Raw genomic sequence first — 26,267 nt, 5'->3', positions numbered from 1 at the left:
CTCCTGAGTACTGTGGAACCAAAGGAGGATCTACCCCTAGAGGTCAAATCCAATTTGTAATGAGTGATAAAGGTGTGAGGGGTAGCCCTTGTTGCTGCTGCACAAATATTATCAATTGGGACCTTGGCTTGAAAGGCTGCAGAAGTAGACTGGGATCTTATAGAATGAGCCTTAATTTTGAACAGTAAAGGCTTTCCATCGGAAGAATAAATGCAGGATATACAAATGGAAATCCAATTCGAAAGGGTCACTTTGGAAACTGGGAGACCTAATCTGGAGTCAGAGAAGGAAACAAGCAATTGGTCAGACTACCTGAATTCCTTGGTCTGGTGTAGATAGAACCATAATTGTCTGTGAACGTCCAACTGAGGAAATCTGTATTCTGCTGCACTGGAGTGATTAGGGAAGAACACCGGAAGCTCTATAGTTTGGTTCAAGTTATTATAAGAGCACACCTTGGGGGCCAAAGGATGGATTTGTATGAAGAGATACTCTATCTTTGTGGAAAATCAAATAAGGGGGCTTGACAGACAGTGCTTGTAACTCTGATACTCATCTAGCAGATGTGATTGCCACCAGAAACCAAGACTTCCAAGACAGGAACTTCAGCGAACATGAATGAGCTGGTTGAAAGGGTGAAGACGTTAATTTGGATAGGATGAAGTTTAGATCCCATGAAGCTACCGGTTCCTGAAAGGGAGGTCTCAACAAAGTAGCACCTTTAAGGAAGGTTTTACACAATCTGTGTAACATCAGATTGGACTCATGTTGACCCAAGTGAAAATTTGATTTTGCTGCCAACTGAACCCTAATTTTCACAGCAGCAGAACCCTGGTGAAAAAGTTCAGACAAGAATTCCAATACCACTGGAATGGATGCGGTATAAGGGTCAACATTCCTTTCCTCAGCCCAGATAGAAAACCTTCCCCATTTGCTAGTATATAACTTTCTCGTAGAGGGTTTGTGCGAACATGTAAGAATGTGGGTCACAGTGGGTGAGAAATCATGAAGCCTAACTAGGGATGGAACAGGAGCAGCCAAGCTGTCAAATTGAGGGTGTGGAGGTTGGGATGATGAGAGCCTGACATGTGCATCAATAGATCTGGCACCGGGTCCAGAGTCCATGGGTCATCTAGTAGATAAGGCCTGAGAAAGGTGAACAAAACCTGATGAGGCCAGTAAGGAGTGATGAGGATCAATTTGCTTCCCAACAGTTTTGCTTTCTGAATCACCTTGGATATGAGAGGAAAGGGTGGGAAAGCATAAAGGAGACCCAGGGGCCAATCGTGAACAAGTGTATCTCTCAGTGACTCCCCCGGAGGGTGGATAAGGGAAAAGTAGTTGCTGCATTTGGAGTTGATTGGACTGGCAAAAAGATTGCAGCAAGGCTGTCCCCATCTGCAGAAAATCTATTCCGCTAGCTCCTGCTTCAGAGACCACTCATGAGGCATTAAGATTGCCTGGTTGAGTTTGTCAGCTATCACATTGGTTGTTCCCAGGATGTGCATTGCCACTTTAAAGCGCTGGGAAGATATCGCCCATTTCCAGACATGAATAGCCTCTCAACAGAGTGGTTATGATCTAGTTTCGCCTTGTTTGTTGAGATACCATACTACCGACATGTTGTCTGATTGAATTGCTATCATCCCAAGAGGAAGAAGGTTGTGGAGTGCTTGCAATGCCAGACGTTCCACCCTCATCTCTAGGACATTGATATGCAGGTGGGCCTCATGATCCTGCCATGTGCCTTGGACAGTCCTGCCTAGATAATGCCCCCCCATCTGTGAGCCATCCATGGTCACAGTAGCAATGGTTTGGTGAGGAAGGAATAGAGTGCCTTTCGTTAGCTGGTTGGGTTGGATCCACCACTGGAGGTCCTTTTTGAAAGACTCTGTTAAAAGGATGTGGTGGAATAGAGGCAGTTGTTGGAAGGACCACTGGGTTGATATTAGCCATTGAAGAATCTGCATGTGTAGTCTGGCAAGAGGCACTAGAAATATGGTGGAGGCCATGGTCCCTAGAAGTTTCACCACTGTTTTTGCCTTGACTTTCCGGAGGGGGAGTAGACGAAGGACTTGTTGTACGAGATTCTGTGCTCTTTCTGCTGGAAGATGAGCCAACATGGTGAATGTGTCTATTTCTGCACCTATAAAATTCAGAAATTGAGAGGGCGATAAGGCAGACTTTTCCAAGTTTATAGTAATCCCCAACTGGGCACAAAGTTGAATAGTGGAGTCTCTGGTTTGAAGAAGTAGATTCCTGGTGGAGGAGGTCAGGAGCCAGTCATCCAGATACGGAAACACTTGGAATCCTAGACATCTCAAGTGAGCTGTCACTACTGCCATACACTTGATGAACACCCTGGGGGCTGTGGTGAGACCAAAGGGCAGAGCAAGAAACTGGTAGCAACTGGCTCCCAGCCAGAAGCGTAGATGGCTCCTTGACCCTCTGTCCATTTTTATGTGGTAGTACTCATCTTGGAGGTCTATTGAGCACATCCAAGTGTCTTTCCCTAATAGAGGGAGTATAGACTGCAGTGTCACCATCCGGAACTTCTTTATGGATTTGTTTAATTTGCTGAGGTCCAAGATGAGCCTCCAGTCCCCTGTACGTTTTGGTACTGAAAAGAATCTGGAGTAAGTTTCGAATCCTACCTGGTCTGCAGGGACAGTTTGGATGACTCTGTTTGTGAGCAGCTTGTTCACTTCTACAGTTGCTTAATCCCTGGGATTAGTGGAAAATCCAGGATTCTCTTGGGAACATGAGGTGGAAGAGAAAACGGTATGGAGTAACCTCTGGTGATAATTCTTTGTACCCATTTGTCTCATTTGATGCTTAGCCAGGCTTCTGGATATAAAGAAACGCGACCCCCGACTGGCTCTAGAGAAGCACAGTTGGGACCCACATCAGGAGTGCTGATAGGGCCGGCCTCAAAATGAATCGTGGCCTCCCTGGTCTTGCAGTCCACCCCTGCCTCTAGGGTGATGTCTACAATTTGCTCCTCCTCCTCTGCCTCTGAAGGAGCAGTCAACCTGTGTATCCTGGAAAAACCTCTGGGACTTCTTGTACCACATTTTACCACCTCTCTGATCCTTGGGGTATGGTCTAGAAGAGACGGTAAAATGTACTCCCATGGCAGAGAGCATTTTCCCTTCTTGCTCGCACCTGATAAGTGTGTTTTTTACCTTAGGTCCAAACAAGGAAGAACTGTCAAAGGGGGCGTTGGTAATGGTAGACTTGAACAGCTCCACAAAATTACACAAGCGCATCCAGGAGTGCCTCCTAAAGGAAACTCCTGAACCCACTGCCCTGCTCACTCCATTGGCTGCATAAGAAATCAGCCTCATGGATGAGTTAACAATGGAATTCAAGGTGGACAACTGAGCAGGCACCTTATCTGGGACTCCTTCAGTAGATGTACCTTGCAGAGTCTCTCCCAACTCCTTAAGGAGAGCTCTCTGAAGCCTTGTCAAATGTGTTAGGTAGTTCAGCGATCTGAGTGTGAATGCCGCTGATGAAAAGATATGCTTCCCATACCTGTCCATCATTCGAGACTCCTTGTTCGGTGGATGGACAGATGAAGAAGTCTCCACTAGTTCCTTCTTAGTGGCCGCCACCACCACCACCATGGCATCTACAGAAATGCCCTTGTACAAAAATTCCTTCTCCTTGGGGGCTGACAACAATTTATTGGGTCTCCTGGGGACTGGCTCCACGGCATCAGGAGTCTCCCACACCTTTCGACTAACAAGGTCTAAAAGTTCGTCAAAAGGTGGAGACACCCAAGAGGCTGAAGGTTGAGACCTGAAAGCCTTTAGGTACACCAACTCCTCATCAGAAGGGGAAACAGTGGGCCAGCTGCACCTCTGCTTAAGGATCTCTAAGATGTCAACAAAGGAGACATCATCAGAGGATGACTTGTAGGACTCTTCTGACTCCTCGTGGTCGTCGGAGGTAAGAGACTGAGATTCTACATGCTTCCTCTTGCATGTTCTCTTCTGATGGGGCTCCTCAGAAGGATATTCTGGGGAGGTCTCGGAAGAGTGGGGGCCACCAGCTGGGGGCTCCTGAGGCTGCGGGTCTGCTGTCTAGAGAGGGAGTAGGTGCTGAGATGGAGGTTGGTGGCCAAGGGAGAAGAGTGTCAGTACCCCTGGGTGGAGCTTATGATCAGGGCAGCACACTCTGCATCATTTCGAAGGCCGACCTCTCTGGTTTTGAAGACCTCCCTGGCTCCGAGGGGATGGAGGAGGAAGTCATCGGCTCCAGAGCCATTGGCTCCGAGGTAGATGTAGGGAGATCTAGACCTCTGTAAGATAGGAGACCTTAAAGTTGGGGAGACCGGTAATGGATCTCTGGACCGGCTCCGATGTCTGCTATCAGTAGTTGGCTCCGAAATGCATGGGGCTGACACTGGAGTCATAGTAGCAACAACCTCGATCGGTTCCAAAATCAGTGGAGCCGAGGAGGGGAGAAGACTTGCCTGGTTTCGACATTTTGGGAGGCGGTTCTGAGGCACTGGATGGTGCCTGGGAATGCCTCTTGGAAAGTTTAACCTTTTCCTTTTTAGATCCATGAGATTTCAAGATGCAGGACAAACTGCCCAAGTCTTCCTCAAAAGAAGGCTTAAGGAGACCTTTAAATATTAGTTTGTTCTTCCACTTCTGTAAGACCCTGGCACTGAAAGAATGGCAAAACAAACATGTTTCTTACAGATGGATGGCTCCGAGGCAATACACACAGTTACTGTGGCCATAGGTAACAGACATCTTCTGAGAGCATTTGACACATTTCTTAAACCCTGAGGGTTTATGATCCTTTGCCTCTTTAGACACAGCACTGGGATGCAGCAAAAGGACATAAGCCAAACAAACAGCGAGGACTAGGTCCTCTAACTTAAATGGGCCTAGCCCTTACCACACTAACAGTCACACAACCACGAGGACTAGGTCCTCTAACTCAAACAGGCCTAGCCCTGGGTAGAGAAGAAAGAGAGAAAACTAGGTCCTCTAACTCAAATGGACCTAGAAGAGAGAAGACTAAAGGTCTGAAACTACCAAATATACTTGACACACACACAAAGTATAAGCCAGAAACAAATTCCCACTAGAGGAACTTTTATTCAAAATCTATGTCGTAGAACCAAAAGGGTTGAAATATCAAAAACCCTTGTCAACTAAAACTAAATATCCAACTAAAATCCTAGGCGGATTACTCTAAAAACAGACTAGCTATACTCATAACACCGCACACTAAAGAACACTGTACACAGAAGATTAAATTGAGTGCAAATGCGCACCTGAACAGCAAGCACTAATTATCAGACTTATGAACTACCAAATTCTCTAAGCTAATCTAGCACAGCAAATAACAACTAGGGGCAAAATGCCAGTCAAATATAACAAACTGGCACACAGGATACCAAGGCGAACAACAAGACCAATGGCCACCTAGTTCTTAACAACAATTAACTAAATTGAAGAAAAAGGAATATCAGCAAGAGTAAAACTACTCTAACATTAGTACAACACTAGCGAAGGCTATATAACTTGAAAAGTTAAACTGTAATCTAGAAAAAAATAGCAAAATGTGCTAAACTTAGCCACGACCAAGAAGAAGTACATCTGAACTTGATGCGGCAAACAAAATCTGGGAATTATACTGGTGCACCATGGGATACCTACCTAGCCACGAGCCAACTAGAAGACTTTGAGCTTGCTAATAGGCTGAGTTGGAGCCGAGGATCACCTCCGAACCCATGTGTAAGAATGAAGGCGAGATAGGACTACAGAACATTCCATGTTTAGTGTTAATTAACAAACATACTTGTTAAGATAATCCAAAGTCTGATAGAAAACTAGATTTCTGAGCAGTGTATGGAGAGTAGAAGAAAGAATATTATACAATGACTCTCCATTAACATTCAAAAACAAGCATGCTTATTGGTCAGCCCAATCAGCGTGCCCATTGTAAATTGAGTATATAACAATGGAAAAAAGTCCTGTCACCCAGACTTTCTTCTATTAATATATGCTATGGAAACTCTACTTTTTGTATTGAAAAAAAAAATCAATAAATAAACGTTCAAAAACTGGAGACTTCAATATAGTGAGACAGATGGGACAGGTATGTTATGCAAAACTAGAGAAATGTACTTGACTATCCTTATATTTTATCTGTCCCATCTCTCCCATACATTGAAAGTCTGACAATTGCATTTTTTAATTAAAACAACAAAAAAAGCAACAGTGATCTTCCTTTCTCTGTTGCATCCTTTACACAGCACTGATGTACTATGTAAGTGTGGGAACATAAATCCTATATACATGCACAGTAAGTCAAGAAAGTCTCAGGATACCAGGGAAAAACATGGAACAAAAACACGCTGCCATTATACAAGGACATTATTTAAGAAAATTAAGTAACTTTTTTCTTAAATAATGTCATTGTATAAAAGCAATAACCCATGGCTGGGTGTGGGTAATGCTGATTTACACACTGTTGGCTTTGTTTGGTCACTCAGGCTTCACCCTTACCAAACTACACCAACTGTGGGTAAATCCAGCATTACCCACAACAAGGCATGGGTTATTACTATATTAGCCTCTGTCTAAGAATACGTGTATGGTGTTTTCAGTGAAAAATAAACAATCATAGCCTAATGACAGAAGTGTGTACTTAGCATAGTGCACCTACGTAACCCGTACACAACATTTAAGAAATCAGAGAAGACTGCATCTGAACTAAGGCTCCTAGAGTACATTAAAAACCCAAGAAGCTTTGACATTCATATAGAAGATGGTTTCCAGAAGTGAAAAGAAGAGGAAAAAAGATATTTTCTTTACCATCTCATAACACACAAAAGAAACAAACAGAGACTTTAGCAAGAGTAGCCTAGTCTTGAGCTTTTTCTGTGCTTTAGTGAAAGGTACATGGTTGAATCACATGTTTAAGATTAAATTCAGTATTCACATTCTACACTATCAGTCCTTGTCTTGCAAGGTGGACAGTGTATCACAGACACCTGAGACATAGTCGCTAAACCATGCAGTGCCACATTGCACCTCTTCAGTTGTTTGATTGTCAAATTCAGTAAAATAGCATTAATTTGTGCCCAGAGCCACCCTTTTGTGTGGATTAGCATTTAAAAGAAACATTTTTTTATTGCAGCTATCTTTTCTGACATGCAACATATGCAGTGAAAATGTTTTTGCAAATTAAGAACTTTGTGCATCAAGGCAGGCAAAAATGCCATAAATATGTTATAAAGCCACAATATTTCTGCAAGCAGCAATACTGACAGAAGTCACTGAACTAGGTGTTTCTGGACTAGAATTAAAAAAAATTAGTAAATAAGCAACTAAATAAATAAATAAAGCCATTCGTATACCCACTCCAGAATATGAGTGTGGCTAATGAAAATAATATTTTTTCAAACAGAAAGCCTGTTTGGGAATACTACTCGGTTTAGTTCTGAGAGAAATGCCTTTGGACTTTTATACCTTCATTCATTAGCCTACTAACTATTTCTTACTTATCATCTACCCTTTGGGGCAACAAAAAAAAAAGAAGACAGTCAAAGGTCTAATTACGCTTCTCTATCCCTACTAGCGAGCCCGGTTTTCCTCCTCAGCATACCAGCCTTTGGCTCTACTATTTGCGGCTTTTCTAAGCCCCCACCAGTGAAGGACGAGCACCAGCCCAAACAGCAGCCGGCCTAAACCATTGCTTTGAGCCATATCCTGTAGCCGATATTACTGGCTGTACTATTTGCGGCTTTTCTAAACCCCCACCAGTAAAGGACGAGCAACAGTCCAAACAGCAGCCGGCCTAAACCATTGCTTTGAGCCATATCCTGTAGCCAATATTATGCATGTTAGTACTATCTGTTTGATACTCAAACATACATTGTATTTGCTTGTATCTGTAACTGTAAAGCGTACTGTCCTGGCTGGCACACCTGAACAAAGGTTTGCAAGTAGCTTTCTCTTGGTGGTGTAGACGCTTATACATATCGAGTCTCACCTCTATTTCTGTGCTTGTTTTTTAGTTATTCCCCCCAGCTTACCTCTCTCTTGTCTAATACTTTCAGTTTTTACTGTATTTCTTTTCCTGCTTAACAGAAACTCTTCTTTCTCACAAGCATCTCTGTTCTCTCCTTCTAGCCTACTACTAGTTACGTCATGGTAGATACCTTGTTACATGTTCTTTCACAAACATCCCACCAACACTACACTGTAATCCCTTCTACTCCCTTACCCCATTAGACATTACATAGTAACTTGTGCAGAACTGACCTGCTAGTATAAAACATCGGCTCACTGATAGTTTTTTTCTTTGTTGCTGCACATTCCAGCAGTTTAGCCCCACTCCGTTTGCCCTTGCTATGCTCGGGCTATCTCCCATTCCCACCCATCCCCACTCTCCCTAAATTTATAGCTACATAGCCACTCCTTTTCCTATCACAAAGACCTCTTCTTCCTTACTCCCCACTCCCTCACTCATTTCTCCATACACCATCAACTCCATCTTTTACATCCCCTCCCTCAACCTCTTCTCCTAATCCACGCCCATACCTCCTCAGCCACACCTACACCAGTACTCTCACTATCACTTCCACAGCCTGTACAGTCCAACCCTATAGAGTCTACTAATCCACACTTACCTATCTCAGCCTACTCACTCCCTCACACTGTAACATGCAACTCGACCTCACAATCCCATACATCTCTATTCTAATATGCCTTCTCTACCTAACCTGTGCTGCCTCAGACATCTACATATATCAGTTCCAAAACCAGCACCACCCCCACATACTAGCATGGCATATCAACAACCATACTTGCACTACAGTAATATATGTCCCCAATTGTTTTAAACTTCAAACTTCCATCAATTTTCCCCTAAAGATGCTGAGCCCTCACAGCCTCACCTTCCCAACATCAGATTCCATCTACTTATCTCCAAACTTAATAATCTTTTACTCCACAGTCTTACACATATAAAACTATAGGCAGACATCCACCCCAACGCAGGCCCATACTATACATTACCCACTTCTCAACCACAACTCCACTCAAACCTTGACACCAACTCTCCCCTACTTAAAGTTTCAAATTCAGCTCTATTGATTACTAACTTTAATCTAAGGAGCATTGTAAACAAAACCTCTGAATTCCATGCTATTCTGGCCACATACTCTCCAGACATAGTAGTCATCACCGAAACCTGGCTAAACCACACATCAAAGACTCAGAAATAACATACAACAGCTAAATATTATAAGACATGATAGACTAAAAAAGAAAGGCAGAGGTGTTGCAATCATGTATAAAGACTCCCTAATACTAGACAAGCCAAACTGCTCACCCCCTGACATCCCCAATGCAGAAATCCTCATCTCCCGCCTGAATATAAATGCCCAAAAATCCATAATAATCATTGCTACCTATATGCCCCCTGGAAATAACCTTCACAACATAGAACTTCTCCTCTCCTGGTCTTCCTCCTATTTTTCACAAGAATCTATCATCCTAGGAGACTTTAACCTAGACTGGTTCTCCTGTTCCTCTAACAGCCCATCAGCCTTCATCAACCTCTTTAATTTCTCCCAAATCATAAACTCCCCCACCCACACTGATAAACCCAGTAAAAAAACAATCACTACTAGACTGGATACTAAATAATAATCCAAACTTCAACCACCAATCTGGCTGCCTTCCCATATGCATTACTGACCACACCCCCACATTTCTGCTACACAAAAAACTACATATCAAACCTCACAGTCTATTTAAATACATACGTAGCAAAAAACATTTCTCCCCCACCCTATTTAATCAGCTACTTCTCAACTGTGACTGGTCAGCACTAACATATCTGCAACTAGATTGTGCAGTAGAATTCTTTAACTATACTTTCCTTGAAATCCTAAACAGCCTAGCCCCAACAAAAAAGATTCGCACCAAAGCAAAACAACTGCCTTGGCTATCCCCAGGAACAAAACTACTAATTAAACAAAGGGACAAAGCAAGAGCCGTCTACCTCTCCTCCAAAGACAATTCTATGCTTGTACATTACCCGCAACTTAGAAATCAAACTAAGGCAAAAATCAACCAGGACAAAAAAATATTACTTCTAATCCTCCCAAGAAAAATACCTCCATAACCCTCAAAAATTCTGGTGGAATATCAATCTCCTCCTCAACCCTGGTAGACCCCCTCAACCCCTCTCCTTCCACTTTGAATACCTATGAACCTCTAGCCTCTCAGATCAACTCTTACTTCATAAACTCTATCTCTGGCCTGCTACAATGCTAGCAAAACTCTCCACTCACTACCCCCTCCCCGGCATCTAATTCAACAGACTCCCTCTCTTTTAAACCTATTCAAACATCCTTTATAAAAAAACTTCTAAGCAAGCTAAAATCTTGTAGCCTTGCTGCTGACCACTTGCCATATGAGTTCCTAAAAATCGCAGCCCCATCTATTGCCTACCCTATCTCAATACTAATCAGTTGGTCTATCTCCAAACAATACGTGCCCAACCTCTGGAAAATAGCCCACATCACTCCTCTCTGCAAGGGTGGTCCCTCCACAGAAATTGCAAATTTCCGCCCTATAGCAATACTCGCACCCATAGCCAAAATCCTTGAAAAATGTATTCACCAACAACTCCTAGAGCACCTTACATCAAATAACCTTCTAGCTAACACACAGCATGGTTTCCTCCCCAAGCACAGTACTAATACTGCTCTTGTTGCTTTCTCAAACACCATTCGCCATCTTATGAACAACGGTTAATTTGTCTCAGCTGTATTCCTAGATATGTCAAAAGCTTTTGACACCATATCCCACCAACTTCTCCTAAACAAACTTGCCACTTTGAACCTCAGTCAATCAACCCTTTCCCGATTCCACAGTTACCTATCAAACCAACAGCAGGCCACCAAATGGGACCAAAACCTCTCTCCTTTACTGTCTGTCAACACAGGTGTTCCCCAAGGGTCCATTCTGGGCCCCCTTCTGTTTATCATTTTCACAAATGACCTCATGTCAGCTACAACATTAGCCACAATAATACAGTATGCTAATGGCACAACACTCATCATATCTGTCCCATTCCCACTAGAACTTCAGGAAAATACACAAAAAGCATTCCAGGAAACAGAATAATTTCTTACTAGCCATCAACTCATTCTCAACCCTAAGAAGACTAAGATAATAAACTTTACAACCAAAGCTAAAAAGAGCACCTCTCCCCCCATCCCAATTCTATCCACAAATGGCACTAAAATTGAACCTACTAACCAGGCCAGGCCAAACTACTAGGTGTTATCATAGACAGCCACCTAAAATTTGACATTCATATATCCCAAACAATCAAAAAGGTCAATGCAAAACTCGGTGCTCTCTACAGAGCAAAACCATTCTTAACACAGCAAGCAAGGCTAGCCACAACTAGATCTCAGCGTCTGTCTACACTGTTGTACTGCTCACACATTTTTACCCACTTACGTAAAAACGACCTTCAAAACCTAGAATCCTGCTACAACAAAATACCTAAGTTTGCAACCAATCTCCCTCATAAAGCTCATCACTGCACTGCTCTAAAACAATTGAACTGGCTAGAACTTCCTCACCTCTTAACTTTAAACCAACTTGTCCTCACCCACAAAATTATTCAAAACCCTCTCGCCTGCCCTGCCATCTCCTCCCTTATCCAGCCTCAAACTTGTAACAGAGCCCACAGATCCTCCAACAGACCACTGCTCAAAGTTAGTCTCGAAACTCCCACAGAGACTCCCTCTATTCAAACAAAATTGCTAAAAACTGGAATTACTTTCCTTTCATCTTACAAAGTACCCCATCCTCTCCTGATTTCAAATGTAGACTAAAAAAAACCTCAGTAACAACTGGTTATGCCCATATTGCTCTTCTCGATAATGTCCTTTACCTCCTTTCGCAATGTTTTCTTAACCTCTTCACAAAATACTTCTACTCCCTCATTCTCTACTTTTACCCACTACATCTCTCCCTCGCACTACCTCTTTACCTCCTAAGTGCTATATTCTCCCCTTCTTACTACCTGAATCCTCACCCGTCTGCTCACCTCCCATAAAAATATGCAACTTATCAAATGACCCTTTATATTTTCTTACAACTTTGTAATCTAATATCCTAAAGATGTACTATCCAGTTGAATCTCTGTTTTTGTTATGTAACTATTTTAGTGCTAATCAAATGTCTAAGGATGTACTACCCTGTTAATTCTCTGTTTTTTATGTAACTATTTTAGTGCTAATCACATGTCTAATATTGTATTGTACATTAATGGAGCTTTTCTCCCCAGGTCTCTGCTGAATACAGGCTACCAAGCCCAGTCAGACACTACCCGGTAAACAAATGCAAAATAAATAAAATAAATAAATAATTGTGTACAGACTTGTTCCTATATCAACTTTTTAAAGCTTCTGTTTTAGTTGCCAGCTTTACACAAATATTCTCTAGTCCAGTTTCACTCATAACAGTTAGATGGTCACTTCAAGGTGCAGCTGGGAGGAGAGGAGGATTGCAGGAAGTAAATGAATGTGTGGGACTAACTGTAATAGGGGTGGGGCTGTATTAACAGCAGGTCTATGACAATTTCCCTGTGATCAAACAACAGCTGAGATCAGTCACTTTCATCCACAGACTGCCTCAGTGCCCACTCATTCTAGCCAATGTATTGACTATTTACACTTCAGTAGTAATAATAATAGTCACAGTAATTTATTTCCACTGCTTTGATTTCAGCTGCCTGAAATACACGTTGCCTAATAAAGCCTGAGCCAGTGGGAAATGTTGCTAGCTGCTTTATCAAGTAGCTCAAGTTGCCTCCACTGAAACATCATTTGTGCCCTTCCAAAAAATGACAAGAAATCCTGTACTAAGTTGTAATCACTATATTTTCTATTGGGCCATATGCATAAATGCTGGACTATTTTAAAAACAGCCCTGATGAGTCAGCTGATGTTACTAATACAAATAGGAACTCTATGCATGTGTTGCACATGTGTGAAATTCAGAGTCTTGAAATGGGAATGCTGACTGTTTTAAGAAAACAATAAATAAAAACAAGTAAAGAGTAATTTTGCTTTGGGAAGGCTACATCCCAGCAGGACAGTACTATAAAGTCCACTGTCACTTCTGATTTCAGGTAGACCCACATATGCTGATACTTTGTAGTAATCTGCAAGCAGCCACTCTATTAAGGAGGTATGACCAGCTTTTGTGTTCCTTGTACTTTTGCTGACATAATATACTATATGAACTTTTAGAACCAACCAATTCTGATTACAGTCAGGAAAAAATGATCCTGCTTTCTTTTATGGCCAAATGATTCAGATTTCTTTATCAGCAATCTTTTCTAAATATTTTCTAAACAATCAAATTCAAGAGTTAATTTATGAGTTGGAAAATATACCAATATCAACACTAAATCTTCACTCTCAATATAAATCGTAACTGATAACCTGATGCCCTTGCAAATCCCACTCTAATATCACCCACCCCATCCAAACACTACCTTTCTTTCCACTCCACTAACTACCTTGATTATAGCAAGCTCAGATACTCATAAGCCAGTACTTATTATACAGCAGGAACTTCTTCTTGTAACATTTGTTAGTGTCTGTTATGTACTTCACAGATAAAGATTCTAGTTGTCTACTGATGTACTATGTTCTTCATCTGTAAATATGTTGTAAGTAATTGCTATGTAAATTGTTAATCGCTATGTAATCCAATGTAACTACTGTCTGTTTATTTTAACTGTGGAGCTTTTCTCCCTGGGCCTCTGCTGAAAATGTACCTACGTCCAGTCGGACACTCCCGGTCAACAAATATAAATAAATAAATAACAACATTACAATGCTGCCTGCTATTCTTTACTGGATTGTTATTAACACCACATCCCATGAAATGTGTATCTCCCATGATTTAATGCTTCATAAGCTTTTGGTAACTGTGCAGTATTTGAATTTTCTCATTAGACTATGATTCAGATAAAATATAAAATTCACAAACATCCCCTGTGATCCATATTAAACTATCATTATTCAATTTAAAACAGAAATATTCAGTCAGTGAGCTGTGCAGTTATCAGCTATGCATTATTTAGTAACTGCTTATCTGTCAGAATACAAATACTTATTCAAAGCATTCTTTATTCTGAATGGTATTTCTGTCACTCACCCATCATGCCATCATATGATTCCCTCTGGCATGCTTATCATTTAAAGCTCTGGATCTCCTCTTAGTAATTATCTTAGCCAGTGAAAGTAATGCTGGCAGTTCTGCTACCATAGTTAGATGAAATAGAAACAGCATATCACAGAGCAAGAATCAAACACAAAAGAGCAATTGATTTCAAAAATTACTTTGATAAACTTTGAAAGTTGCTGGAATAACAGATTTTGCATTAGCATGAAGTTCTACAGATCCATACAATAACAACACACATGGGCTTAAAACCACCTCCCTCGATCTAGATGTTTTTAGTTAAAACGTTTGTGTTTTTATAGATTTTGATTGCTTTAGGATTCAATGTTTTAAGAACTGTAACCCAGAATATTACTATAGATCAAGTGTTGACTCTGTAGCCAAAATTATGCACTATGCAATTATAACAACAATTATTTGATCATGTTTTCATGTATGGAACCTTCGTATATTAGCAGTAACCCAAGGCTTCTGCTGTCATTTTGTTGACTAATAAAGGCCCGTCTGTTCACTTCTTGGTTTGGTAGAAGATGGAAATTTCATAATGGTGGAGGAGTTTTACCTGTTCTTTTATTTTTCCTAAAGTACAATGCACAGTGCAGCACATTGTTTAATGCACTCATATCTCCACATGCATGCACCTGATGAGGGGTAAATGCTGGCAGGTGCCAAGTTTTAACCTCTTTCTGGTCTCTAGTCTCCAGTTGCCAGTAGAAGGCAAAAGGACAGATGTCTACTGGCCAAACCTCTAGACCTTAACGTGTCAGTGGATATCCTGCTCTTGTGTCAGTGAACTGCCAAAAGTGAGAGGTGGTTGATAGCATTCTAATGAGAAAGTTTGAGGACAAACTAGATACATGAAAAGTCACTTCTTGCTGAAATAATTGTGCTAGGAATTTCTGCCACTGGTCGTTTCAGACAGCATGTGGTATAAAGTGACAACTCTGTTCTGAACTTCACTATATTGCCCTTACATGGAATGCTGTGTTTTATGGTTGTAATAACTGGTATGAGAAATTAGACCTTACTTCATATTGTAGGTCTGAACAGAAGCTACCAGACACTGTACAATGTTACATATTACTCCCAATGCTTGTGAATCAGATATATGGAACAAATGTAGGATTTTGGCTGGAGCTTTCTGTCCCTGTTGTGAACTTAGCCCAGGCATTCTTTGTGAATTCTTTGTGAATTTTTTTGCATTCTGCTCATAACCTTTCTGTGTTCTGACACCCTAGTTAAGTGCCAGTTGTTCCCGGCAGAGTGATTACCAACAATGACTGCAATGTGGTTGTGGGCACTGAAACATGTCAAACTGTCCTCATCTCAAATGAGAGAGTGTACAATGACTCATATCTTGTATAACTTTCCAGGCATGGGTCACAAGCCTGTTCCCAGAGAAGAACACTTTTACTATGAAACACCGACTTCTTGAAAGTTAACAACAACAACAAAAAAAAAAATAAACAACTTAAAAGGAAACACCCAAAAACAAAAGGGTAAAAAAATTCCCTTTTTTTGCAGTATCAGTATCTTACATGTCCACTTTCCAGAATTTTACAGAATGTCCAGATTGTGGTCTCATATTTTTGGAATGCCCCTCATAAAATTTACAGTTTCCTGGTGAATCAATGAGGAATAAATTCACTAAATAATGAAACATTTTTTGCATTTCAAACTTCATATCCTTCAGAAAATGCATGCTAATGAAACAAAAACTGTTATAAGAGCAACTTTATATGATTATAAAAGCAATATTTAAAATCTTTTCCTCAATTTGGGCCTTTGTTTCTCCATTATTTTTGGATTTGTCCAGCATTCTTGCACTAAAGGATTGAGAGGAATGGGTACCTACCTTTCAACCTATTAGAGCAGGAAATCTGAATAAAACCATCAAAAATTGGGGGACAAAGGCCCAAAAATAGGGGCAACTTTTAAATATTACTCTAACAAACTAAGAAAGTTGCTAGAATAACAATTTTTGCATTAGCATGAACTTTCTGTGGGATAAGAAGTCTAATTCTCAGATGTATGTCATTATTTTCTGACTTCAATCCTCAATGATTTTATTGAGAAACAGACCAAAAATATGAGTCAAAAATCTGGACATTCTGTGAAAATCTGCGCAGTTGAAATTTATGGAGGAATGCCCTGCATGTTAAGTAGAGTGATACCCTTGACTTCTTCTTCTTCAGGATTAGCATTGATAGTGGAAGGGGTACCCACAAGTTTAGCGTTGGTCTGACATATTTCCCTCATGCAAGTGGGAGGTACATCTTCAGAGTGATGGTATTAGGAAATGTGCATGTGGTCTTCAGACTTACTTTCCCTGTTCTTATGATCCTGTGACTGTTGAATTCACATTTTATTCTTCCTGTAATATATTTATTTACTGTGATAAACATTAAAAGTTAATTTATACATACAGAAGGACAGTATCACATTATTTTGCACATATTTTATAATATACTTTTAGGATGTTTAGTTTTTCTGCTGATTTAATCTGCATGAGTATGTGCCACAAAATGGCTTGGCTGAAGGAAAATAAAACTCGTCTCTATTTTTACCTCTGTTGGTACAAAAATGCATTAAATAATAATTATAGTTACATTAAATGCCTGCAGCACTGTGTCCTTTCTGCTATTGTAATGACATTGCTGTCTTGTATCTACCACACATATTATTAGCAAAGAATTTTTCTGCAACTTTTCTGCAAGCCTTGAGACAAGTATTTCAAATTTTGATATGTTTTTATAAAAACTTACCCCCAACCTCAGTTTCCCAATTCTTTAGATCTTTTGATAATTATAAATTAATCATGGCATGTAAACAATGTACCTTTGTCACATTTGTGTCCATAGTAACCTGGCAAACAATGGCAGCTGAAAGCTCCCCACTCTCCATAACACTGTCCGTGAGTACCACATAGGGAGGAACCCATATTATAGCAGTTTCCATCAGTCGCTACACAACCAGGGAAGCTGTTCTGTGACTCAGCAGGGGTTTCCAGGTCAAACACCTTTAAAAGAAAAGCAATGTACTCTGACTATGATTCATTGAAAGTCATTTCACAATTCATAATTTTTCTTTTTATGTACAAATTCCAATATATTTGATCTACAATGACTAGCCATTGTACACACACATTATTTTTCATCAGTTTTATATAAAATCAAACAAGTGAATAAAATAAAGGATGACTCTTGCACACAAGAAAGTAAAATTATAGTTTGTGTCGCTACACCTAGAAGAAAGCGACCACATACACAGTACAGGCACACTCCCGTTCATCCTTGTTAAATTCTGTACTGGCTAATCCAGTTTTTAATTCACAATTATGAAACTAGTCACATTATTTTGTGCATATTATTTTAAAATATACTTTTTGGATGCTTAGCTTTTCTGCTGATTGAATCTGCATGAGTATGTGCCACAAAATGGTTTGACTAAAGGAAAAGTTATTTTGCTTGCTGCTATTTAGTATATAACTAAAAACTGCCAGTGCTAACAAGGTTAGACAGTAATGTAGGTTAAAAGAAATCATCTCATAAAATAATATTTGATAATGAGACATGTAGGTTTAACATGAAATTATGCGTTGTCTAAAAACAGTGATAACCTGTTCATGTGAAAACTATGTTTTGAGAGGTGTTTCTTTAAACTAACTGCAATTGAAATACCTACCGGTTTGACTCAGGGCTAAAGGGAAGATGAATAAATATTTTCTGTCAAAGCACAGGTAGAAACAGGACTTTACAAAGTCTGAGGATATACTTATGAGGCATGTTTATGTTTTCATTTACCTTACTGTCAAGGATAAGATTTCGAATGCAGCCAGTAAAATGCTTGAACTGCAGCTGTGGATATGAATATGGCACAGACTCTTTAACGCCGCCTAGCTGTAAAACATGATTTACATTCAGGTACCTGAAATGTGGAAAGAAAGTCATTAAAAAAACAGCAATGATACACATAGATTTGCTATTGGTAGTCATCATTTTCACAAATATGGTGCATTGTGACTGGCTTGTTAGCATGTTTGGAAGAGACATCCTATCTTGTCACTAGCCATACCAGTGAAGTGGTTCAGGAACAAATGATGCCCAACTTGACACTGAATATGTGAGTGGAGGTCAAATGCCTACCATCATAGGTGCCTTCTGTCTCAGTAGACAACATTTACCACTCTTTCACTATAAACTTGTGAAAGCTGACCAATGAGACGTTTCTAGGTTGTTTGCCTCTGTCTAGATACAGCTGCATCCCTGTATATTCTCACACTACACATATCATTGTGCAAAAGGCAGTTCATGGGATTATTTTAAAAGGGTGAAGCAGATTAAACAGTCAATGAGAATTGTAACCCAGATGGTCTCAAGACACTAACTGATACCAAATGTCCAGTAGATGTGTCAATTTAACGCAGAGCTCTTTTGCAGACCTTGAAGATCCCTACAGAAACAAGTGCAGCCAGCAAGAGTTGAACAGATATAAAAATGCAGAATGCTAGCTCGTAATTTATTTGTGATTCATGGATTATCTGGTATGCATGAAGTTGACATTATTTTTAAATGACATGGTACATAGACAATACATAAACACTGACGTACCCCAAAATTCTGGCCCACTAAAAAATGATACCAAATTTCCCTTTTACTATAAAGTAAAATGAAAAGTAATATTACACATGGCACACACAAAATCTGCAGATGTAACTCCACATAGAAACTAGTGTCTACTTTTTGTGACCTCTGGAACTACAGCACACAGAGACTGTAAAAAACCTACTTCTTTAAAATAAACATCACTACCCACCTCAATCATTCCCCTCTAAAAAATAAAATTAATTGTTATTAGAACAAAAAAGATAAAGGGTCAGATTCATGAACATATGCACTAAGTGTACACTAAGTGTTCTCGATTTGTATTCAAGAACGTCTCTACCACTTTTTTTGTGCTGTCTATTCACTCAGAAAGATTAGACTAAGTGTAGACATAGTTACACATTGTAAATAACCTTTATGATTCCTCTTCGATATTTAAGGTTGCAAGAAAATCAGTAGGAAGATGAAAATTATGAGGAATAAGGTGGGAGTTATGCTTGTGTTGTCTATCCACTCAGAATGGTGATTAGGCGAGGATTTAATTTATGTGATTGTTAATTTGAGTGGACAATTGACAGATTCAGAATCTACAGCAGTTAACTGAAGGAAAGGCAGTGTAGGAGAATTTCAGACAAAACACTCAAAGAAAATAGACACTGTGGAAAATGTTTCTCTTGTATTAGCATTGCTGCAGATGCAGAAACATAAAATGCAAAGCTCAGAGTGAAAAAAAGATGTGTGCTAAAGAACTATGTCGATCTGTTTGAGGGTCTACGATGCTTGAAAACAGAGACTGTATTAGAATTATCACCAGGAGCTATCTCAGTGATACATACTCAGTCTATATCTGTTAGGGAAAAGATGAAAGAAAGCCTTAAAGGCACAGAACTGCTTAGTATTATAGTTAAACAAATAGCAGGCCAGTTTTAGACTAGCTGCAGAGGTTAAGAATGACCACTATAATGTGACTGGATGAAATTTCCCTTATACACTTGGGGATCTGGGAGCCCCTAGGTCCTCAGAATCTTGGGTGTTTAGTTGTTCTGTGATAAATTTTATGTATTGTTTTTGAATGTAAATTACTCATTAGCTATTTGTTTATTCACTGATTGCCAGATTTATGTATGTGCCCTAATGTGTTTTTGTGTGTGTGTGTGTGTGTGTGTGTGTGTGTGTGTGTGTGTGTGTGTGTGTGTGTGTGTGTGTGTGTGTTTGTATTATAGTTAAACAGATAGCAGGCCAGTTTTAGACTAGCTGCAGAGGTTAAGAATGACCACTATAATGTGACTGGATGAAATTTCCCTTATGCACTTGGGGATCTGGGAGCCCCTAGGTCCTCAGAATCTTGGGTGTTTAGTTGCTCTGTGATAAATTTTATGCCTTGTTTTTGAATGTAAATTACTCATTAGCTATTTGTTTATTCACTGATTGCCAGATGTATGCATGTGCCCTAATGTGTTTTTTTTTGTGTGTGTGTGTGTGTGTGTGTGTGTGTGTGTGTGTGTGTGTGTGTGTGTGTGTGTGTGTGTGTGTGTGTGTGTGTGTGTGTGTGTTTGTATTATAGTTAAACAGATAGCAGGCCAGTTTTAGACTAGCTGCAGAGGTTAAGAATGACCATTACACTGTGACTGGATGAAATTTCCCTTATGCACTTGGGGATCTGGAAGCCCCTAGGTCCTCAGAATCTTGGGGGTTTAGTTGCTCTGTGATAAATTTTATGCCTTGTTTTTGAATGTAAATTACTCATCAGCTATTTGTTTTTTTCACTGATTGCCAGATTTATGCATGTGCCCTAGTGTTTGTGTGTGTGTGTGTGTGTGTGTGTGTGTGTGTGTGTGTGTGTGTGTGTGTGTGTGTGTGTGTGTGTGTGTGTGTGTGTGTGTTTGTGTGTGTGTATCTCCATAAACAAAATACATAATACGTTTGTTGTGAACAAACTGAAAAAAAAATATTGTAGCCAAAACACCATCAAAGCTCATTGGTGTTACCTAGGAATACAGGTCCATACATCTGCATAAAGCTCACAGAAAAGCATGCTGGACATGTAAATTCCACAGGGAAGAAGCCACATACAAGAACTAAATTGAAGAACCAAGGCTTGTGAGGAGGTAATGCTACTCACTACCCCATACAGGCAAAGATCCATTGCTTTCACATGTATCTTTCCCTGCATCAACAAAGATAACCACTTGCTCTGTACATATCTAATGTTTGTGATGAGTGAAAAAAAGTTATGGCTACATTCATAAATGTCATCACCTTGTTCTTAGATAAAGTACAATTCCTCCACATACACACAAACCATGTCAGTAATCATTCTACATTGAATGCGTAATTTGCTTTCGAACACTCTGCTCAATACATAGATTTTATATGTACATTGATGATATTTGATTGTGATAACATTGCAAGAATCTATAACAGCAGTGAGATTCTGACCCCCACTAGAGAAAGCAACATCCTTGACCTGGTTATTACTAACATGGGCGATCGTTGCTGTACACCAATAGTCAATCTCTCCCTGGTCTGATCCGACCATAAACTAATCACCATGGATAGCCACATCTCACCCACACCCCCTGCAAAGGTAACCACCTTGAAAAACTTCTCCAAAGCTGACTTTAGACTCCTAAAAATAGAGGTGGCTAACTTCATGGCACCCATACCAATGGAAAATAGCTGCATGACTGCCAAATCATACACCAATGCACTGTACGAACATGTACATAAATGCATGGAACTAGCCATACCCAACAGAACCAAGACACTATCTTCCAAAAAAAGGAAGCCAATCTGGTGGTCCCCTGCCATTAATAAACTCTACAATAGAAGGAAGAAACTGTTGCAGGAAAAAGATAAAGTCCTAAGACTGGAAAAACTCCCATATTAGCCTCAACAAAACGTTGAGATCCCTCATCAAATCCTCTACAGCCAGCTATGAAGGCAGAATTGTGGCAGACACTAAAAACAATCACAAAGCCTTCTATAGCTATATTAAGAACCTCAACGGCAATACTCAGATTTGCCCTGACTTACTTCACAATGGTACCTCCTATACTGATCCAACAGACATTGCCAACATACTGGGTGACAGATTCAGTGACAACTTTACCCCTTTCTCCAAGGACCAATCACAATACCAGAAGAATGCCAGGCACCCAGCATTACTGCAGGGCAGGTTAAAGCTGCTTTGTCCACAGCCAAGAATGCAGTTTCCATGGGACCCAGTAATATCTAATATCCCTGGCTGTGTTCTACATGAACTACAAAGTGAACTGGCACCACATCTGTAGGCTGTGTTCAGTCACAGCCTCACCTCAGGTGTTTCACACACTGCTACAGTCATCCCTTTCCATAAAGAGGGAGCAACTACAGACCATGGGAATTATTGCCCCATTAGCCTGATGAGTCTGCTATATAAAGCTATGGAGCCCATCATCACTACCTGATTAACAAAGATATAGAAAATCTACAAACTCTAGACCCCACGCAATTTGGCTTTGTGAAAGGGAGATCATGCCTGCTCACCCTGGTTGACTTCTTTGAGTCAGTCACCAGGGCTGTGGATGAAGGCAATAGGCAGTGAATACGGCCTACCTCCATCTGGCCAAGGCCTTTGATACCATTCCTCACTCAGGAATTATTGATAAACTCACCAAACTAGGCAACAACCCCTATATCAGTAGGTGGGTTGCAAACTGGCTCACAGATAGAACACATAGTGTGAAAGTAGTGGACTCCAAGCCAAACTGCCAACCAGTCATGAGTGGAGTCCCACAAGGATTGGTCCTGGGTCCTCTCCTGTTTGGCATCTACTTCTCAGAAGTCCAGGCCAACACAAAGGGACTCTGGCTGACCAAGTTTGCAAACGACTGCAAACTGGGATCCATTATTAACTCCCCAAGTGATGCAGACACCCTACAGAAAGGCCTCACTGAGACCATTGACTGGTGTTGAAACCGTGGACTTAAGCTTAATGCCAAACAATGCGTCATCATCCCCTTTGGTAAAAACTCAGTTCCCACTAATTACCACATTGATGGTGCCCACTGAACACTGAAGACATTATAAGAGATCTGTGGACACAGGTTGATAGCACCACATTGCCACTATGGTCAGAAAGTCCTCCTGTATGACACATCTCATTACCAAGGTTTTGCATCCAGGAAGAAAGAGGTCAGAGTCTCTCTCTACTCTTCCCTCATTGGACCAATCATCGAGTATAATGCCCCCTTTGACACATACCTCACTAGAAACCTGCAAGAGCTGGAGAGGCCACAGAAGTACCTCATGAAGAGGATCCTAGGCATTAAACACGTGTCCTACATGGACAGACTCAAAAGACTCCAGCTATTCTCTGTCTCATATCACCTACTTAGAGGCGATCTCTGCTTGACTTACAAAGCCATGTCTGACCCAGCTCTGTTAGAAATGCTACATCTAAAGAAATCCCAATCCCTCCGCACCACAAGCTCCAGAGACCTCAACCTCATTACCACAATCAACAGAACATACTGGAGGAACAACTTCCTCACCCAGAGACTGCCCATGCTCTGGAATAGACTTCCCATACATGTCAAGCAGAGAACCTCGCTGTCCCTCTTCAAGAGAAATCTTGATGAGTAGATGGGAAATAGAAAGTTCATACCAGGGATCACTCCAGTGGCTCTACATGATAGAGGCACTGGGAACTAACGTCGGGCAGCATGATGCCAGGGCACTTCTATGGGCTAGGCTTGTAAAGGCTCTAGGGCCATTAGCCTAGTACACACCTATGAACCTATGGACCTATGTTGCTGTCAGATATATACACTGCTTTACTGATCCCCATCAAAGACCATTTTTAAACACAACCTACCCTATCCAGTCAAGATAAACAACTGGCTGCTTACTGCATTTTTTTTCTAGTTATCAACTTCATCAGTTGTGGGCTATGAAAGAGAAAACCCTACTGCAGGACTTATTGGGTATAAGTCTATAAATCCTGCCATGCTGCAACATGGTCATAAGCATATGCTACCACATACTGGACCATTCCAAAAGCACTAGAGCATGATGTTACTATGATGCATTGCTAGGGCTGCCATTTTTTTTAAAGTAGGACATAAAGGAGGGTGGTGAAACTTGTGATGCAGCAACGGGTATGGCAAACACATGGTTTCACAGTGGTTAGCCAAAACTGCACTTCAGTAACTCTTGAAGAAATAATCAGAAATCGGAATGATACCCCCAGAACACATGAAGATCTGGATGCTATGTGATGTGATTTAGATCTTTTTTTTTTTTTAATTCTGAATCCGATAAAAGCACTTTCTGGACAAAAATCATAAGGAAAGAAACTTGCCTTATATTTTTTTATTTGAAGGAAGAAATAAGTTCTGCTGTGGCATAATTTTCAATGCTGTGATATTGCCTAACACATTGACATCTATGGCGTGATATTATATAATACAGTGGCATCTATGCTGTGACATTCTCTAATACAGTAGTATCTATGCTGTGACGTTATCTAACACTGCAGCATCTATGCAGTGACATTATCTAACACAGTGACATCTATGCTGTGACATTGTACAACACAATGGTACTGATGCTTTGACATTATCTAACACAGTAGGACTGAGGCCATGACATTATCTAACACAGCAGTATTTATGCAGTGAGATTATCAAAAACTGTGACATCTATGTGTTGACAATATCTAACTCAGCAGAATCTATGATGTAACATTATCCAATGCAGTCTCAGCTATGCCATTGCATTATCTAATACAGTGGTGTCAATGCTGTGATATTACCTAGCACAGTGGCATCTACAATGTGACATTTTCTAATACAGCCTCACGGAAGGCTACAACATTATCTAACAGAGTTACATCTATGTCCTGACATTACCTAATACAGCAGCATTGATGTTGTGACATTATCAAACACAGCGGCATCTATACTATGACATTATCTAATACAGCAGAATTGATGGAGTGACATTATCTAACAGAGCAGCATCTATCAGGCCATTACCTAACAAAGGGGCATTGATGCCATGACATTATCCAACACAGTGGAATCTGTGCCATGATAGTATCTAACACAGCAGTATCTATGACATGACATTATTTAACACAGCAGCATCGATGCCATGCTATTATCTAACACAGCAGCATCAATGCCAAGTTATTATTAAACACAGCAGCATTGATGCCATTTTATTATCTAACACAGTAGCATCAATGCCATGTTATCAATTAACACAGCAGCATTGATGCCATGTTATTATCTAACACAGCAGCATCAATGCCATGTTATTATGTAACACAGCAGCATCAATGCCATGTTACTATCTAGCACAGCAGCATTGAGGCCATGTTATCTATTACAGCAGCATCAATGCCATGTTATCTAACACAACAGCATCAAAACCATGTTGTTATCAAACACAGCAGCATCGATGCCATGTTATTATTAAACACAGCAGCATCAATGCCATGTTATTATCTAACACAGTAGCTTCAATGCCATGTTATATCTAACACAGCAACATCAATGCCATGTTATTATCAAACACAGCAGCATCAATGCCATGTCATTATGTAACACAGCAGCATCGATGCCATGTTATCAAACACAGCAGCATTGATGCCATGTTATCTAACACAGCAGCATCGACGCCATGCTATTATCTAACACAGCAGCATTGACACCCTGTTATTATTTAACACAGCAGCATCGATGCCATGTTATTCAACACAGCAGCATTGATGCCATGTTATTACTTAACACAGCAGCATCAATGCCATGTTATTATCTGACATAGCAGCATCGATGCCATGTTATTGTCTAACACAGCAGCATCTATGCCATCTTATTATCTAACACATCATTGATGCCATGTTATTATCTAACACAGCAGCATCAAAGCCATGCTATTATAAAACACAGCAGCATCAATGCCATGTTATTATCTAACACAGCAGCATCGATGCCATGTTATTATCAAACACAGCAGCATTGATGCCATGTTATCTAACACAGCAGCATCGATGCCATGTTATTATCAAACACAGCTGCATGGATGCCAAATTATTATCTACCACGGCAGCATTGATGGCATGTTATTATCTAACACAGCAGCATCAATGCCATGTTATTATTTAACATAGCAGCATCGATGCCATATTATTATCTAACACAGCAGCATCAATGTCATTTTATTATTTAACACAGCCGCATCAATGCCATGTTATTATCTAACACAGCAGCATCAATGCTGAGACATTATCTAACACAGCAGCATCGAAACTGAGACACTATCTAACACAGCAGTATTGATGTCATGTTATTAAACACAGCAGCATTGATGCCATGTTATTTAACACAGCAGCATCAATGCCATGTTATTATTTAAC

General features: G+C 40.3%; 1 protein-coding gene across 1 annotated transcript in view; it reads right to left on the bottom strand.

Annotated features, from left to right (window-relative positions):
• The window catches only part of LOC122810195 (neural-cadherin-like), a 1,307,756-nt gene that overhangs the window by 66,293 nt on the left and 1,215,196 nt on the right, over positions 1-26,267 (bottom strand). Inside the window, exons 26-27 of the mRNA XM_044081677.1 lie at positions 18,062-18,185; positions 17,097-17,277 (exon numbers count right to left, since the gene is read on the bottom strand). Coding sequence (XP_043937612.1) covers positions 17,097-17,277; positions 18,062-18,185 — 305 coding nt within the window. The remainder of the gene's footprint in view (positions 1-17,096; positions 17,278-18,061; positions 18,186-26,267) is intronic.

The sequence above is a fragment of the Protopterus annectens genome, chromosome 8.part1, assembly GCF_019279795.1.
Source record: "Protopterus annectens isolate FY-2018-M chromosome 8.part1, PAN1.0, whole genome shotgun sequence".
Classification (NCBI taxonomy): domain Eukaryota; kingdom Metazoa; phylum Chordata; order Ceratodontiformes; family Protopteridae; genus Protopterus; species Protopterus annectens.
Note: the sequence above shows the minus strand (reverse complement) of the source record. Positions and strands in the feature narration are given on the sequence as shown.